Source organism: Coturnix japonica, chromosome 19, assembly GCF_001577835.2.
Source record: "Coturnix japonica isolate 7356 chromosome 19, Coturnix japonica 2.1, whole genome shotgun sequence".
Classification (NCBI taxonomy): Eukaryota; Metazoa; Chordata; class Aves; order Galliformes; family Phasianidae; genus Coturnix; species Coturnix japonica.
In genome coordinates this window covers 5,423,418-5,440,913 of record NC_029534.1, presented here as the reverse complement: position 1 = coordinate 5,440,913, position 17,496 = coordinate 5,423,418, and the positions used below count along the sequence as shown (strand labels likewise).

At 39.6% G+C, this 17,496-nt stretch overlaps 1 protein-coding gene across 2 annotated transcripts; it reads right to left on the bottom strand.

Moving 5' to 3' along the window:
• Positions 1 to 79: 79 nt before the first annotated feature.
• Positions 80 to 17,348, bottom strand: TRPV1 (transient receptor potential cation channel subfamily V member 1). Of its 2 annotated transcripts, none has more exons than XM_015880367.2 (19): positions 16,368 to 17,348; positions 15,565 to 15,727; positions 14,868 to 14,902; positions 13,234 to 13,549; positions 12,487 to 12,653; positions 12,102 to 12,254; positions 11,565 to 11,705; positions 10,796 to 11,094; positions 9,969 to 10,145; positions 9,599 to 9,763; positions 9,239 to 9,334; positions 8,640 to 8,710; positions 7,929 to 8,094; positions 7,140 to 7,206; positions 6,388 to 6,704; positions 5,727 to 5,854; positions 5,359 to 5,474; positions 3,391 to 4,806; positions 80 to 1,568 (listed from the first exon to the last, which is right to left on the bottom strand). In XM_015880367.2, exons 4-18 carry the CDS (start codon positions 13,533 to 13,535, stop codon positions 4,640 to 4,642), a joined length of 2,532 nt encoding a protein of 843 aa, XP_015735853.1. In that variant the 5' UTR covers positions 13,536 to 13,549; positions 14,868 to 14,902; positions 15,565 to 15,727; positions 16,368 to 17,348; the 3' UTR covers positions 80 to 1,568; positions 3,391 to 4,639. The 2 variants fall into 2 exon arrangements, with proteins under 2 accessions (XP_015735853.1, XP_032304322.1); XM_032448431.1 differs by having other exon boundaries at positions 16,797 to 17,348.
• Positions 17,349 to 17,496: the final 148 nt, after the last annotated feature.

The window sequence follows — 17,496 nt, the reverse complement described above, 5'->3', positions numbered from 1 at the left end:
TCCTCTACCCATTTCCAGCCCTCAATTTCACTATTCTGAATCCTGCTGCTAATGAGGAACACTGGCTTTCTTGTGTCTTTATGTCAATTAAAGACTCTTGAGTTTCAGAAACTGGGGACACAATCCCTTTTCCCTGGGTGGTTCATTATCCACACTCACCTTTGGAATAAGAGCTACACCTACTATACCACCTTGGAAAGAAATGACTTCCACTTGATGACATTGCTTAAAACTGCTCCTACTGGCTGAGTGAGTAGGACAAACTTCCTCCCGGTTCCTGTCACTGGGAGTTGCTTTCCTTGGCTGCTCCACAGTCGGCTGACATGGCAATTCCAGGTGTCATGACCTTTCCTGTCAACATTCAGGTGACTAAACTGTTCAGGGAGGCTGATTAAAACAATGACAGACAAGTACAATTTTGGTTGATGATGGAGTCTGAAAACCTCAGTGATTTTGTAAATATTCATGTCTCCTCATACCCACTCATTTTCTGCAGACTGAAACAGGAAGCATTACTAATAGTGATGTAGCTCTGCCACAGTATCACCAACACAGTATCAAAAAAGCAGAAGTCTCATGAGATCATTTGGTTGATTTCCTTTCCTTCTCAAAAACACAGCATACTCTCCACCATCCACCCTGAAGTGTTTTGTACAGTTTAATATCTGATGAAACTGGGTCCATATTTTCTCCGTAGAAACTATTCCAGAGTCAGAAGCAATCCCAGTCCGCATGGTGTGGGTGATGGGAAGCACTTCAGAGCTCTGTAACCACAACAGAAGACCCAGAGTACCCATGCTGCATATGGCAGCATTGATTAAGACATTCCTTTCAGGCCCTGCTACATCTTTGCCTATTGCCTAACAGAGCAAGAAAGACTCAAAGTACATTTGTCACAAATGTTTGCCACACAAGGGCAGTGGGATTACCTGGCTTTTGGCAAAGATAAATGTGATCCTGCATGATGAATATGACTGGAGGCAGTATAGGAAGACAGAGGTGTCAGAGCAAGAGGGGTTTTCCTGGGGCAAGTCAGCTATGGGGTACTTCGGGACTGCATAAGGATCTCTGCACACAGCGTGGGGGCCCCCTGGTGGGCTGTGCAGTCTCCCATAGAGCCCACCAAAAACTGACAAAGTGCTGCCTGAGAAGGGATTAACACTGAGAGTTTAATTAGGACAAGTGATATTCAGGCAACAATATATAATACAGGTTATGTGGCTCCACATTTTTCAGGTAATATATATATATACTTTCCTCAAATACTTCAGAAATTGTTGGAATTTGAAAGATGCAGCAGCTTATGTGACTGACTAGGCAGCACTGTAGCACACTGAGATCAACATTTGGCTTTTACACATGTTAATCAGCCCATTTTCTATCCCCAGTAAAATGAAGCCCAACTCACCTTAGATGAACCCACTTCTTGCTGTCTCCCATCATATGCACATTTACACTCATTATTTACACTTACTGCTAATTAAAGTCACTCACAGACAGATGAGGTGAGCACATCAACTCCATTTCCTTTGCTTCTGAGCCAGCATGACTGGCAAGGTGAGCTGAGCCTACACTCCAGAAATAGAAATAAAGATTAATTTATTGTAAAGCCATGCTCCTTGTCAGCCAGTGGAATTGTCTAGCAGTACCAATAGCAGTGCACTGGTCCTAGCAAAGCTATTCTTAAAGTAGAAATACTTCCTGACAAGCCACCTCTCTTCCCTGGGGGTTAGTCACAGCCCTCCACTAAGGCTTTGTGTTCCTTGTCTCTTCAGAACCAGCGTGTCCCCCGTAGGCATCCCACCCAGTCTGCCTTAACAGAGACGCACCTTCATTTTCAAAGCACTTCCATGCATTTAGATGGAACGAAGATGAAGGAAGTAAACTGTGGCACAGCCATGGTTAGACGAGTCCAAATACACATGTGTGATACTGGGTTAGAGACCCTGCTGGGCTATATTGCCCCAGCTGTGGGAAACAAATTCCTGCCTGCAGCAGTAACTGAGTGGTGATACAGCTAGAAATTCTGATAGGTTAGTAATAACTTATGTGAGAAAAATGAGATTTTTCTTTTTTGCTTCCAAAAGAAGGCTGAGGGTTTAAAGAAAAAAAACCAACCAACCCTATCCCACAAATACATTTACATTTTCATTATACAGATGTGTGTTTTCACCCTGCATTTCAATCATTCTTTTAATAAAAAGTCCCCTGCACTCCCTGTAATTTTGCTGGAGCAGAAAAAGACAGGAAGGCACAGGCCAACAACCTTCTGTTCAGGTTACCCATGGAAGCAAATAAATCCTTCTGGATAGGCACCTGATATAAATCAAGATGGAATTTAACCACTAGGAGTAGGTCTCTATACAGGCAGATAATTATGACAAATGGGTCCCTCATAGGGAATACAGAAACTTCACAAATGCTTTCCAGCTACATTAAGTTCCCTGTGTGCATTCAAGTGTAAATTTGCTTTGGCACACAGAGGCATGGAGACAGTGACCTGTGTTTTTCTTGTTGGCCCCTTTCTACATTTATTATTAATGGCTGGAGTTTCACTGTCTCGGCCTGTCTTGTTTACTTAGCTGTACTTGTTTTACATACAGATGGTCTCTTACTATATTCAGTAAGAAACATAAGGAAGTATTGACTGGAACCTCTAGAGCCTGCTAGCAGTAGTTCAGAGACGCACCTTTAGTGTGGTATGACAATCAACATCCCTGCCTTGAACACCTTTTGTAGTCTCCCTGTTCACGTGATACAAAGCCTGTTCAGTTTAAACTTTGATTTTTGTTGAATAATTCTTTCAAATTCTTTAGTGAGTTTCTGTGGCTGCACTCTGCAAAACTCTATGAAAAAAGCAACATTCATACTGAACGATGTGGTTAACAGAAGGATCAAGAATTAATAGTCCTCTAGATGGTGCTACCATTTCAAATAAGCTGGATGCCTGCAAACTGTACTGAAGTCTACACGTAACCTATGAGAAACTAGCACTGAGAGAAGTCCTGACCCCAGTAAAAGAACTAACTAGAAACACCCTGTGTTATTCACCTGACAGTGTTAGCAGTGGAGAAAAGTCTGCTGGTAAATATAATTGCTTCTTTTTAAGAGCAGCGAATGTCTTCGTATTGCACTACTGTGGAGATGAATTGATGAAAATTATCTTCCAAAGGCTGCCACAATTTTCTCTTTGAATTCCAGTTTTCCTAACTCATCTATCTAGCACACCACTTTAGAACAGATGTACTTTGAACACAGCCACAGAAACAACACACAAGCTCAAACTGAAACTGGCTTAAGGATACTTGTATGTGCATACCGTATTTGCACAGTAAATCTGTTAAGTATATGTGCTTTAATGATACATAGAAAGAAAAGAAGGTAATTTACCTTTTCTTGCCCATCACAGCTGCATAGATCCAGCACTGGATCATTGGGTCAGTTCTTGAGCACAGATTTTCTCATCCTTCCTTTCTGACCAGCTGCTTTCCTCCCAATGCTGTTGAAGCCAAGAATAAAAACTCTGATTTCAAAATTATTACTGTTACTCATTATTATAAACCTGACCTTTGAAACATACAGTCTATATAGCCGCGCTCTCTTACGTTATGCAAAGTTCATCTGTTATATAAATAAATGTCAAATTTGGGATACTGTTAAGCTTTCAGCCTCAGTAACAGTAACTGTGTATTCTAGTGTTTACTCAGACTCTGTAAGAAACATTTTATTCATTTTGACTACCCAACATTTACAGTTTCAGAGTATGTTTGTTCTTCTGTTATGAGAAAGACTAACAACATCTTTAGATGATTCATTACTTACCCTCAGTGTGTCCCTATTTATCTCCTCTCCAAGAAACATTCTTCACAGCAACCTACCTCTGGTCGCTTGGTAATTTTTACTGCTCTTACCCATTTCCATTTTAACACAGTTAGTTGGTTTTCAGGGCTGGAAAATCATGAAATCAAGGCCTGCAGCTGCTCAGAGAAACACTTGTTAAAAGAATCTAAAAGTAGACGAAGTATGAAATCTACTATGTGCAGAGAGGCAAGTGATAACTATAGGCCTTTTTGTTATTTTCATAGAATCAACAGAACATTCACCATTACTGGCCACTTGTACCAATCTGCAAAACTTAGTGAAGGGCCAACAAGAAGAATGTCAGCTCAGACCTCAGAAATGCAGGAGAGAATTTGCAAAGAGTGAAAGAAATGAAGACTGGGAAAAAAATCTGCAGGAAAAAACTGCTCACTTCAGACAGCTCTGAACTGTGGGAAATTCTCAGTGTATTTAACGTAAAGCAAAGCAAAAGAAAGCAAACAAACCAACATCAAACTATAAGAATTATCTAACACTTCACATGTAGGCTGACTTACAAATATCTAGCCAAGTAAATATAAATCAAGCAGTAAGTACCTACTTTCTTTCAGATTTATATTAAAAATAACCATGAAGACATGAGCTTAAACAACTGGTAGTTTATTCAAGATACTTAATGAATCCTTGCACACAGTCAGTTCCTAACTTCTTTGGCCTTTTTCCACAAATCCCTGTTCTTATGAAGGAAGTGCTTTAATTGTCCTCCTTGTAAGAACCAACACAAACAACTAGAATTAACCTTCTTAAAAACAAGAGAAGATCAGACTGACTTTGGAAGCGATTCCTTCAATGTCTCACAATCCTCTGGCTCATAATAAGGTTCCAAAATGGGTTTTAGTTTGATTTCTTCAGGTAGTTTTTGTGTTTCTTCTCTCCTGCTTCCATCTCTTAAAAGTGGAACCAAAGTTTTCCAGTTTTTCCCTGAAACTAAGAAGGAAAGGAATGGTTAACTTCTTCTCCTCCACAAAAACAGAAATATACAAGTGGTTTGAACAGGAAGCTGATGAAAGAAAAAAGGCAGGAAGAAAGGGCTTTGTAGAATTCTTTCCACATTCTGTTCCCCAAGTTTTCCATACTTCAGCTGGCAAGCACAGCAGATTGTCTTAGAGTTAAATAATGCCATGCTGGATGCTGGAATCCCAAAAAAGCTTCCCAAAGGAGCCATATTTGCAGCCCCCAAAGCAGCTTTCTGGCTATGTGATGGTTGCCAACATACACTGTCACAAGCCCTCAGGATTTGCACATATTATTGGCCTTATAAACTCAACTGTCAGAACACTGAATCCATAGTACTTTCCTTCCAGAGAATAAGGCTGCTATGTGAACAGTAAGCCCATGTTGTCCTTTACATTCTTTTGTTGATTGAAAAAGACATAAACTTAATTTCCATCATTATACTTAAGTGTATAAACAGACTGCCCTTTAACAAACAGAATGTACGGCTTCTATCATTAGAAACTACGTCTCTGAAACCCTCACCTCTACCAGGCTTAATACAGTAACTGGGATTTCGTTTGAGGTCCCCAGAGTACCCAGGATCTTCGTTGATTATTCCCAAATTAGTATTCCACGTGGACCAGTTCACTTCATCAACTCTGAGGAGAGAACAACAAAAACAATATCTATTCTAAGCAATAAGAGAGAACCCCAGGATTAGTTTATATCACCTACTGCCACCTCTCAAGCCACAGATCTAACCCAGAAAACAGATTAAATTGACTGCTGTAGTATGGTACTTGTTGGAGGAGTGCTCCAAGGGGAAAGTTCTTCTTCCCATTATCCATTATCAAATATTTTAATGCTGTTTGTCTATAACAGATTGCTCATCTGACATACAAGCAGGTTACCTAAAGCACCATCTGTAATCATCTTGGCCATCAGGTGTGATCCCCACCAAGACTTGCTTTCCAGATCGGAATGAACGCCTCAAACAGTTCAAGTAGCTGTTTTCTATATCCAAGATCGTGATGGCTCTCTAATAGGGAAAAGAAAGCAGACTACTAAGAACCTGATGTTTCACTCATGCAAATCCTGAATTCTGCCCTTAATTAGAAAAATAAACCTTGAGATTTTATTGTTATCACCACCATAAAGCATGCATCATACCCATCTATGAAACATCACCTCTGTTAGCGTGACATTTAAAATGCTGAGTTATTGCCCTGTGATTAGAACCATCAAGCTACAATTCTCACCCCCAAACAAAAGTTAGTATGCCTTTGAGATTCTGGAAAAGATTGTTTTACTTTTCCCTTCATAATCCTGTCTTCATACTCTGATCAGGATTTTCCATAATTAAGAGCTCAAATAATTCAGTGTAAACGCAGAAGTCCTCTTCTTAAATTTTGAACATGTGTGCAACACAGAGAACATCTGCTCAGACTAAATATCACGTATGTGCACAAAAGGAACCTGTTATGTTGAAACATGTCAATTTCTACATACTCTCTGTGAAATTTATGATTCTCCACAACCTCCATCTTGAATAGCCTCACAGAACCAAGATACCTGGAGTTTCCAGATGCTCTTGCTCTCCTGTGCAATTTTGCTCACAGTTTCTCCCATCAGCGCAATAAGCATATTGAGCAGGAGGATGTATGTGAGGATGACATAGAGAACCAAAAGGATGACAAACACAGACTTGAACCTGTAGTTCTCTGTAAACTCCAGGTCTCCCATCCCAATAGTGAACTTGAAAAGTTCTAAGCAGGTATAATACAGACTGTTATAGGATGTGCGGCCTCGTTTTGTGTGGCTGCATCGGGCATATTCAGAGCTATTTGTGTCCTGTCCCTCATTGTCATCTTCAATTAAAGTCACCACAGCTGTAGCAAAAGAAGAATCACACAGCAGATGAAAATATAATTTGAGATCATAAATATATCACAAACAATAAAAATGAGCATAAAAGTATCAGACAAGACTAAATATTTTCACGGCACCTTGTCCTCAATGAAATCACTATATAAAATAGTCCCCATAACTGTCACATTTCAGTAAGCATTGTCTCAGGTTTGCCTATGTAGAACAGGATGACTGTCTATCCATTCAGCTTTGTTAAGCAGTCTGAGACCCAGGGGTGAAAAGCAGTCATACACATATATACACATAATATAGTTGTTATTCTGAAAAGACTTTTGTAGCAAGGTTGATTTGTTAGTTTTTTTGTTGAAAATAAAAATTTTAAGTCAACTGAAAAATATTATTTTCTGAGATTCATTAAGACAACTGAAAAAAAACAACACCAAGTTTGATATTACCTGTGGAAAATCCCAAGAGGAATACTAGATAGACAAACATGAAGCGACATAAGTCTCTTAGGATCATCTGTAACATAGAAATGGAACATTTTTCTATTGCAAAACCTTGAATATAAACTGCAAAAAAATCAGTAGAATATATTCTTTCAGTTCCAGAAGGAAACTGCTGTGAAATGGCTGCTCGTGCATTAAGCTGCTGTTTTTCCTGCCAAGATAATCAACTTTAATACAGAAAACATTTTTCTCTGTTATTCAAGCAATAGTTTACACATGTGTGCAAGACATATGCTGAAGAAATAGTTTCATCTTTGTGAGTATAATCCACATGAAGATATTTGCCTATTTCTTCCCCTCTCAGACTAGCTGGCTAGATCATACACAGAGGTTTATCATCCAGCTACTGCCTCCTACCTAATTGCTCTGTTTGGTAATGTGTAGACTATTCCTAAGGAAATTTCCAGCTATTTCACACCAGATAAGCTCTATACTGTTCTCAGTCAATTTACATCCACATCTACTCAACTGTAGAGTTACTTCGAAGCATAACAGTAACAGAAGGTATCAAGACTGCTACAAAATGCACTGATGTGGAACAGGTGTTCTTTTCTGTGACTTAAAAAGTGTATCTCTTTGCTCAGAAAATAAAAGTTGAGCATGGTTGTCTGATGGGCCTTTCCTCAATGGCATCATGAAAGCACCTGGTGACTCCTCTCCTAGAAACCCACGTACTGGTGGCAGTTTCCTCTTGTGAGCACTTTGCTGGTCTCACCACCCACTCACTGGACTGACCTTTGCAATCATGACAGAGTAAATGCCCATCTGCTGGAAGCCACGGGTGTAGTATAGCATGTTAGCCCAGCCCAGAGCCAAGGAGAAGACCATGGAAGCCACATATAGTTCCTGGCCACAGAAGTACAGCACCACAGAGCTCAGGAGGAGTAACGAGTGAACGAAGCTGAAAGGCAAGTATGTTCTGAATGCAGAGTGCTGAGACAGTTATAAGTGGTACGAACAGAGGAGAAACATGAGACATACAGCATAATGAACACACTAAAGCCTTGGCAGAACCTTCTCCTCTTTTCCCTTCATTCCTTTCCTTCGCCAGTCCTACAGTTTCCTTTGCAAGCTACTCAGTTTCCCCATGTACGAACTTCCATATACTCTTGCTCTTCATTCTGACTGGACAGAATGAAACAAAGGAAACAAAGGGCCCAAATCATGTAAAATTCCCCTCAGGAATGGGAGTATATCTGCATATCCAGTGCATACACTGTATTGGCAAGTCCCTCTTGGAGATCTATTCCTAACTCAGTTGCACAATGAAATCACTACATTTCTAAACGCTTGATCTGCTTTACCTCCACAGGACATTACTGATCCAGACACACTTGCTTAGGTGCTACAGTAGCCACTGGCAAGTATTTTGTTTAAGCCAAAGCAACAGATTTCACGCAGTCCTCTGCTTCACACTGAAATACAATCACAGACACAAGCACTTACAAAAGAACTTCACTGTAACTGTCCACTATCAGTGTCTTCAATGATGGGCGCCTCTGCACAAAATACTGTATCTGAAAGAAAGGAAAAAAGAAAAAAGAATGAAGGAAAAGGAAAGAGTAAACATCCCATGTGAATGCATCAGCTAAGTGTTGGTATCTATACCAGGGAGCTGGTAGCCATACAACATCTGATAAGAACAGTTAAAAGAACACTTGGTGATGCCTGTCTATTCAGTTAGTGGTCTGAGGATCTCTGAATCACTGCATACTCTCTACTGGTTAACAAAAGGAGGGTGACTGACTTTAAATTAGGACAGTTAATCTTTAATGTAGGCTTGGCTATTTGCAATACTCCATTCCTAAAATTTTGGCCAAGCTAACTGTTCATTCTCATTGCCTTCTTAGGTCTCTCTTCGTAAAACAGATAAAACTCTACCTTACTTAGACCAAGGGTTTGTTAGCAACCTGATATCTCCTAACCAGGGCAAAGAAAAAGCTTTGTAGCTCTGGATTAAAAACGTGGATTATCTTGACAACCAATTCAAAAGGCAGGCTTGGTTCTCACTTGCACTTACAGCAGAAAAGTTTCAAATATCTTACCCCTCTGAAAAAAAAATACAGTCCTCCCAATACACTCAGGATCTCTCCAGTCACTCGAAAATATTCCCCAGTGCTGTGACCAAAAGTGAAGGGAGGCTGTGTAAAACAGAGCACAGAGATATTCAGCAGAGCTAGAGATAGGACAGACCTGTCCTTCCCAGTGGCCAAAAACAATTACATTTCTGAGGTAACAGGTTTCTGAATGTGCTGCAGCAATGGTTCAAGGCTTGCCTAAAAAGCAAGCAAGATCAAAGTCTTCCTCCCACGTTCAGGAAAGGAAGAAAACTGACCTTAGGAGCACGCATGCAAATAGGAGGCTGCTCTGGGATATCATGCACCGAGTGTGACAAAGTAACATACCTTTTCCCCCTTCTGCACAGGTCTGTAATAGGCAGCTGTGGTGAGGATGCTGATATGAATTGCATACACAAAGAAGTTGAAGTAAAATAAGTGCTTGACAAACCGGTCCCACTTATCTTGCAGCAGCCTGTTAAGGGGTTCTACCAGCAGCATCTCGTGACGATTCTGAGTGGAAGGATAAAGAGGAGAATCTTGACAGGTTCAGTATGCTCTGAGCTTTAAAAATAGTAAATGACACTTCAGCAAATGTTTCCTCTAATACAGATCGCTGTTTTACAGAAATGGTACAAAAAATACACTGTGTAGAGCACAGAGCTCATCTCCAGCAGTCCCCAGCCTGCAAATAAACTCCAAGGAAGTACATACTTACTGGTGTTTCACTACTGTAGGCAATAATTTCAAGCACTGAATTTTTCTCACATGTATCTATGCAGGACAGGTCATAAAGAGATGAGTGGACAGGTCCATAAGCCCATTCAGTGAACTTCCTAGATAAGTGTCTGCACTCAGGATCTTTGATCTCTCGTCTGAGGATGTAAGCGAAAATCTAATTGCAAAAGAACAATACAACCAATGTTTCAGTGCTAACAGACTTCTAATTCCTTGGTATCTTCATAAGAGAAGAATACTTTAGATTAACACATTTTAACTATACTGAAGTCAATCCACTGGACCATGAAAGAGACTGAAATCTGAAGTAAAAAACATGAATTTTCTCACTGTATGCTGGAGGAAAATGCAGATGTAGAATAAAGCTCATTTCTTTGCTTTCTACCACATAAAATTTGCAATTATCCATATTTCAAACCTACCAGAGAAATAAAGAGATATCTGTTCTACATCTGAGCATACAGTCATGTTGAATAGAGTCTGTCAGATGGCGAGTTCCGTTCATCAATCAAAGTACAGGCCTCTTGTTCAGAAGATAGCAGAAACCCACTTTCTGTTTCCACCTGGGCTGTCCTATATACTGCTAATATATACGTAATGCCACCTGAGCAGATGCATGCGTGCACACACACTCCTCAAAGGTTTTAAGCACTACGCAGCTTTGCATGTTAAACTGCAATATTGATTCCTCTTAATAGAAAGGACTCAGCAACAAGCAGTGATAATATCCATCCTGCATAAATGTTTCTCCTGTACTCTTTATGACCTGACACAGTAACAGACAGCTGGACACATTTGCTCACCTACCCCTATCTTCCCTGTTTTGGCTGCCAATGTTAAAGGAGTCAGCCCCTTTTTATTGGTGAGTTCTTCCAGCTTCAGGATAGGATTTATTTTGGCACCAAGGATCAATATGTTATTGTACATCTTGGTAACGAACTTGGTATTATCCTTAGTATTATCTGCAATCTCCACCAGAGTATGCAGGACCATATTGCCCATGGAGTCCTCAGCAGCAATGTCAGCAGCCTGGTAGGGATTCTCAAGGAGGAATTTCACAATGCAGAGCTGATTGGTGCAAGCAGCTAGGGACAGGGGCAGCTCTCCTATGGACGAGAAAGAAGGGGTCAGAATGCCTAGTATGCATACTTAAACAGAAAAGAGACCATTTTATTTTCAGCTTTCACCATGAGAAGAAGAGGTAGACTTCTCTGCTGAATTCTTATGGTTCAAACAGCTACCACATTTTCTTCAGCTTAACTGCACTACACAAACACGAACGCTTATAAAAATACTACAAAATAAAGACTGGTGGAAGGTTACAATCTCTCAAAATAAAAGTGCTCAAAAAATAAAATGAGGTAGACACCAATCTGACAATGAACACCATCGGCTACCAACTGTGTTTCTTTATAAACTCATGTTTGGGGAGTAAATATCTGGAATAAGTAATGGATCAAATCATTTACAACTTTTAGGCCTCCAGTCTCACATAAACAGGATTATTTAACACCTTTCACTTGGGATAATGATAGGACAACTCGTTCAATAAAGCTCATAACGTGCTTAATCCTACCAAAATAAAAACCAGGTTTCCCTTTGATTTTCCTGAAGAACTCCCCACATGCTCTTGCATGAACATCTGCTCCATTCTGGACCAAGAGTTTTACCAGGTACATGTTCCTTCTCTCAATGGCAATGTGGAGTGCAGTCTGGCCTACAGAGACAGACAGAAATCTTCAACATTTAAAGCAAACTGAGAGCTTTCAAGCAGCACAATTCATTCAGTTTCATATAAGAGGGTGGAACTGAGATCTTTGTAGACTGAAAAAACTCTAGAATTAAACAAAAAAAGATGGCACAAACAGCAAGTGAAAGTCCCTTGAACTTGCTGTTAAATCACTGTCACAAAGGGTGGAATATTGCACCTGTCTAACAAAACAGACTGACCATGAATGCACTGGTTGTTAATCACAAACTACAACTTTGGGCGCTGCCTCCTCAAGCATAACACCTCACACAGAAGACTGAGAGCCCTGCCTATCCCTATCTCCAGTCTTATCTGCATCTGCAGGAGTATTCACTATTTCAACTGTATCCACTGTTCTCTTACCCTTGTAGTAGTTGTCAGTATATTCTGCATTTACAAACTCCTTCAGAGTTCCAGTTTTCTTTGCAATATCCAGCAGCAAGGGAATGGTATCATTTTTCCCATCATGTAGATTCAGCATGGCTTTCAGTAAGCAGGTTTTCCCAGTTTCTGGTTCTATAATGAACAAAATCAAAGCTACACAGAAATGCTCAGGAACCTACCATCCACTTCCAAGCATGCAAGAATTAATGTGGTTCTTTTGAAAAGACAAGAAAACCTAGCCACAGTTCCACAGAAATTTTCTGCTTTTCTGCATTCTCCTGTACCTACAATCAATGGAATGCCTAATCAGTAGGAACTACAGGTCAACAGAGGGCAATTTAAGGTAGGTAACATTATGTAGTACCTTTGAATTCATCATCTGTGAGATGCTTCAAGGTCCTATTAAGATAGAGCAGCAGATCATCCAGGTCCTTTGTGCTGCCACGGGCTACAGCATCAAAGATCCTTCTGCGGTCATAAAATTTGAAAGCTTTTTCAGAGCAGCCTGTGATGGAATCTGTTGACAGGAGCCTAACAGGGTAAATTTTAGTTACCGAAACCAGCCATTTAGCAGGCTTTTAATAAATTACCATAATACTATTTTTCATTTGCTTGTGTGAAATAGTAAGTACTATTGATTAATACAGATGGATCTGCAAAATGTACAAGATCAATAATGTCTGATAGCAACTGTCCTGATAAAATTATGAGTTTTCTGCTGAAATGTTGAAAGCAAGACTTCGAGTTGCATAGAAATACAACAGCTGTTGTATTATATTATTGTATTATTATATATTGTATTATTATAACTGTAAGAGTGGGATCCAGGCAGTTCCAGCTTCTTATTCTAAGCAATGTTCATTAACTGAGCAGTTTCAAGCATGTGAACTAAATCTTATCATTAAGATTAACAAAATGGATTTTTGGAGATGCCAAGAGATGAGAGCTACTATCAATTTCAGGTAAAATACTCCTTACTTTAGGCACCAAAAATAGCAAAACTGAGAGGACAGGCATGCAAATGTGCAGACAATAAATACTGCTTTAAGTAGCACAGCCTACAACTGCCAAAATGTACTCATTTCAACCACATTTTAAAAGACAAACTTACTTGTGAAGTTTCCCCCTCTCCAAATTGGCATGAAATTTGATGACAGACGGTGCCATCAGGTGATCCATCTGGTAAAAGGAGTCCATTGGAGCCATGTCCTTGTCACTATCCCCCATCACAAACCGTCCACGTCTTGCAAAGATGTTGCTTTTGCATGGCTGCACCTTGCTGCTGAATGCACCCTGGAGGTTGTCAGATGTTTCCAGAGCAGAGTCTTCCCCATCTGTGTGTTCATCTGTCACTTCAGATTCTTCAATGTCAGAACTGCCAAATTTCTTCATCTTCTCAAGAATAGAAGACATGATGAACAGACAGCCTGCAACATACCACACAAACACTTCAAGTCAGCACTTCAGAGTGCCACAAGTCCCTTTTTGCCTAGAACTATGCTCCCGAAACAGCTGGGAATTAATAGGTTGTTCTCATCTCAGAAATGAAACAGGACACAAATTCACTATGCTTAGAGTTCGAGCAGGTTAGTATGTTGTTATCCCTACGCTGTTGTTAGTTGGTTGTTTTTTTTACTGTCTCCACTGCCCCATTCATTTCAGAATAGAGAAAGCAAGCCAGAGTGTAGCAGAGCTTGCAAGCCACCTCACTGCAAAGTCAGTCACTTCTGCTTAAAATCAGCCTCATCCTCCTCCAACTTCTGTCAAGGCCTGAACAACTTCAGACCACAAATAATCTCTGCACTTATGTGCACTTTTCTAACTGATTTGTGCCACAGTATATTTTCAGGAGTACATCAAGCTTGTGATAAAAGCCTGATATATTGTGCTGTAATTGTATCTTAATGATCATGAGCAGAGGCTTCCTGTTTATAGGAAGAGTATCACTTAGTGGCTTCACTGGGGTTACAGCAGTGCTAGATGAAAACTGGGGCTTGTAACTCTTGTGAGATTGGTGTTGCCTCAAACACACAAGACTAGGAAATAGAAGAGTTTACCACAGATAAAAGATGACTGTAAGACCACAGGTTTGATCTTGTCTGATTTACAACCACAAAGAGCTTGACACAAGTTAACAAATATGTTGTACTAAAGGTAGAACAGGGATATCAGCATTCATGTAACTGAATGTGAAATATTCTGGAACTCCAGTGATGGAGGCAGGAATACATCATATCAGAGCTGCTACGTAGCTGGCTTTAAGAGGGAGCTCTTCTTAGAATCAAATTCTAAAATTCTAGATTGCTACAAAATCTTACAGCTTCAAACACTCTGAACATCAGTGTCACAAAATCTTCAAAAGGCTTTCAATCATAAACCAATCCCAGTCATCAATAATTATCTCTGTACATCCAGCTTGAAATCAACAATGTCATAAATAAGCTTCAAGGCTGTTTCTCTTCACAAAAATCTTCTGAGGGATCATCTGCAAACCTACAGTGTACACTAAAGCTGCATTTTAACTCATGCACGTCATGAATTAATATTTACACTAAGAATCACTTACTTTTTCCTTTCCAAGCAAGATGGGAAAGAGACATTTGTCAGGTATTTGATTTCCTACAATTTTCTGCAACATACATGAAAATAAAACAGCAATTTGCACATTTAGGGTAACTGGAAGCAAAACAACACAGATGAAACACTAATGACTGCAATTTAAATTGCTGAATCTTCTGGGCTTACCTTTCAAGTTTTCTGTGTCACCGTATCCAATCACCCTGAAAGAATAACAACATTTTATTAACTGTTCTTCAAGTAAGAAGTTATCTATAGAAAAATATTCTCCTTTGGATTATGATGCCAGAAGTACAGAAGAACAAGCAGAGCAAGTAAAAAGTTACATACTCCTATGAAAAATGGAAAAAAAAGAGTAGGAGTACAGACATGTATGACTTTTAATTTTAGTCTCACTTAAATCAATGTGGATTGTGCCAAAAGCTTCAAGGAGATGGCTATGAAAAATGGCACCATGTATTTTCCATAGAATATATATTAGACTAAGCAAAACAGCCTCAATCTTGTCTTCCTGGCCATTTACTCAAACCTGCCTCAATTACTGTATGTGCTTCTATTTCTAATGCCCATTGTTGGTATCTCTGATAATGAAGACAACACTGCGCTTCCTTTTAAGTTTGAATTTGCACAAAAAAAAAAAGATAACATTTAAATGCTAGAGAAATATTCCTGAAGAAATATACACCTCCTGGAAAAACACGTAACCCACCTAAATCTTCAAAGCCTACGTACATCAAAGCTTGAGCCAATAAATAAGGAAGCACCGTTTTAGAATGTCTAACTGAGTCACAACTTCAGATAAATAATACAGAGAGCTTACAAATAACTAACAAGCATACTGCTCAAATACATGCACAGAACTTACAAGTATTGCAAAAAATTCCTGTCTTCTGCAAAACAGTCCAGTGAAGTCCCTCTGTTCTACAGGAATTTGGTGCCAGAGATTCCTCCTCCTAGGCTCCTGGGCTGCAAAGACTCCAGAGTTTGCTTCTCCACTTCATTTGTCTGCAAAGTCGTTCTATGCGCAGCTGATTATTTTTTTTTAGAATCAAGGAAAGTTCAGTAGAAGAGGGAATAGAGTAATAAAACCATTAAGAACAGTGCTGGAACCAGAAGCATCAGTAGCTTCTATTCCCAGGAGCTTAGCAAAGCTCTTTACAAGAATCACAGCAAGTTGCTGTTGTTTTTCCCCCCCACTAATTGCATTTAGTAATGGATCCTCTTCTACAGATTTCCTCTTTGTAAACACACTCAAGCTTGCAAAAAACCCAAACCATCAAACTGCAATTGTTCCTGTGGGTCACAGCTTCATTTCACTTTATAAAACTTTGTAAAATATGCCGCAGTTCCTCTGTGAGATTCTTCATCTTTCTGGGCCCTCTTGAGTGGCTGCAGCAAAGCCCTACAAAGTACCAGCTGATTCTCAAGAGTTGAGGGAGAACCCAACTGTAAGTCCTATGGATGATCTATCATTCCATATTTCTACTGCGCTTTGATTTAAATCATACATATGGAGCAGTAAGCATTCAAATATCACTGTCATCAGGAAAACAACAGCAATAACAAAAAAGACTGAAACAAAAGTGGATCTAATACCCTCACAAATGAAGAACAACGTCAAATACTGTTAAATGCATCATTCATATAGGATCTTTCTGTCAGACTTACCTAGAGTTTTTCCAGAAGGTTAAGTCGATAGGCTACAGCTGTCAGGCCAGAAAAAACCTCCAAAGTTCCATCTCTAGAGCTATGGAGTTAGATAATTAAATTATTCAATGAAATTATAGAGTGTAAGAGATCTTTCTAATTCTACCATCTACCCATATATAAAAGAATAACATATTTGTCTATTCAACAGCAAACTAATTACACTACTTAAAATACCCTGTGGAATCATACTCAAACAAAATATAATGCCTGTATATTAATGCATAAACACAGGTTACCAATAAACCAGGTCCTTGGCTGGTCCTCCTGGAACTTTGCTGAGCTGAGCATCTGCTCCAGCATTATGATTAACTCCTTCATTATCTTCAATGCGGGGATTAGTAAGAAAACGACATGGCCCAGCGAAGGTTTCTCTTAATCTCTAGATACTTGCTTTTGCTAAGTGTTCCTTCTCTCCTCCCATTTCCAGCATCAGCTCTCCTCAGTCTTGTCATGCTCTGATGTATGCACTTTGGGAAGCTTTCTGGCACTTTCTGAGCTTTGATGTCTTCCCTCATCAGCATGCTCGATTTCTGTTCCCTGTGAAGATGTTACTTCTTTCTTGCCAGCAGCAACTCCATTACTTTCTGCAATAGAGATGACATATTCTACCTCCATAGGGACCATCTTAAAAGGTGTAAGCTCATCAGAATGTGCCAAAGCTGATCAAAAACAGGAGTAACAAACAAGAAATTTATTCCCTCTCCTTGGGTCTGCATCCCATAACCTTATATGGTGCCACCGAGCTCCTTAAATAAGATTGAGATCCTGCTCTGGTGTCATGCTGCGCATATTGTATATTATGGGAGACCTTGAGAATCAAAAGTCTCTAATGAAAGCACCATATTAAGTTGCTGCTTGTTTCTTCTAGTCCTTCCAAACGTACTTCCTACCAGGAAAATAAGCCTTGCATGAAGTATCATTTTAAGCATAAAGTCCTAGTCCTAGTTTATTTTAAGCATAAAGTTCCTAGTCACCCAGTCAAATCGAATGTGATAATTACTTGTTATTTCACAAATGAGAATTACAGAACAAGGAAAGGGAGGACCCTGTGCACACACAGAAACAGATAATAAATGCAAGCTGTTTT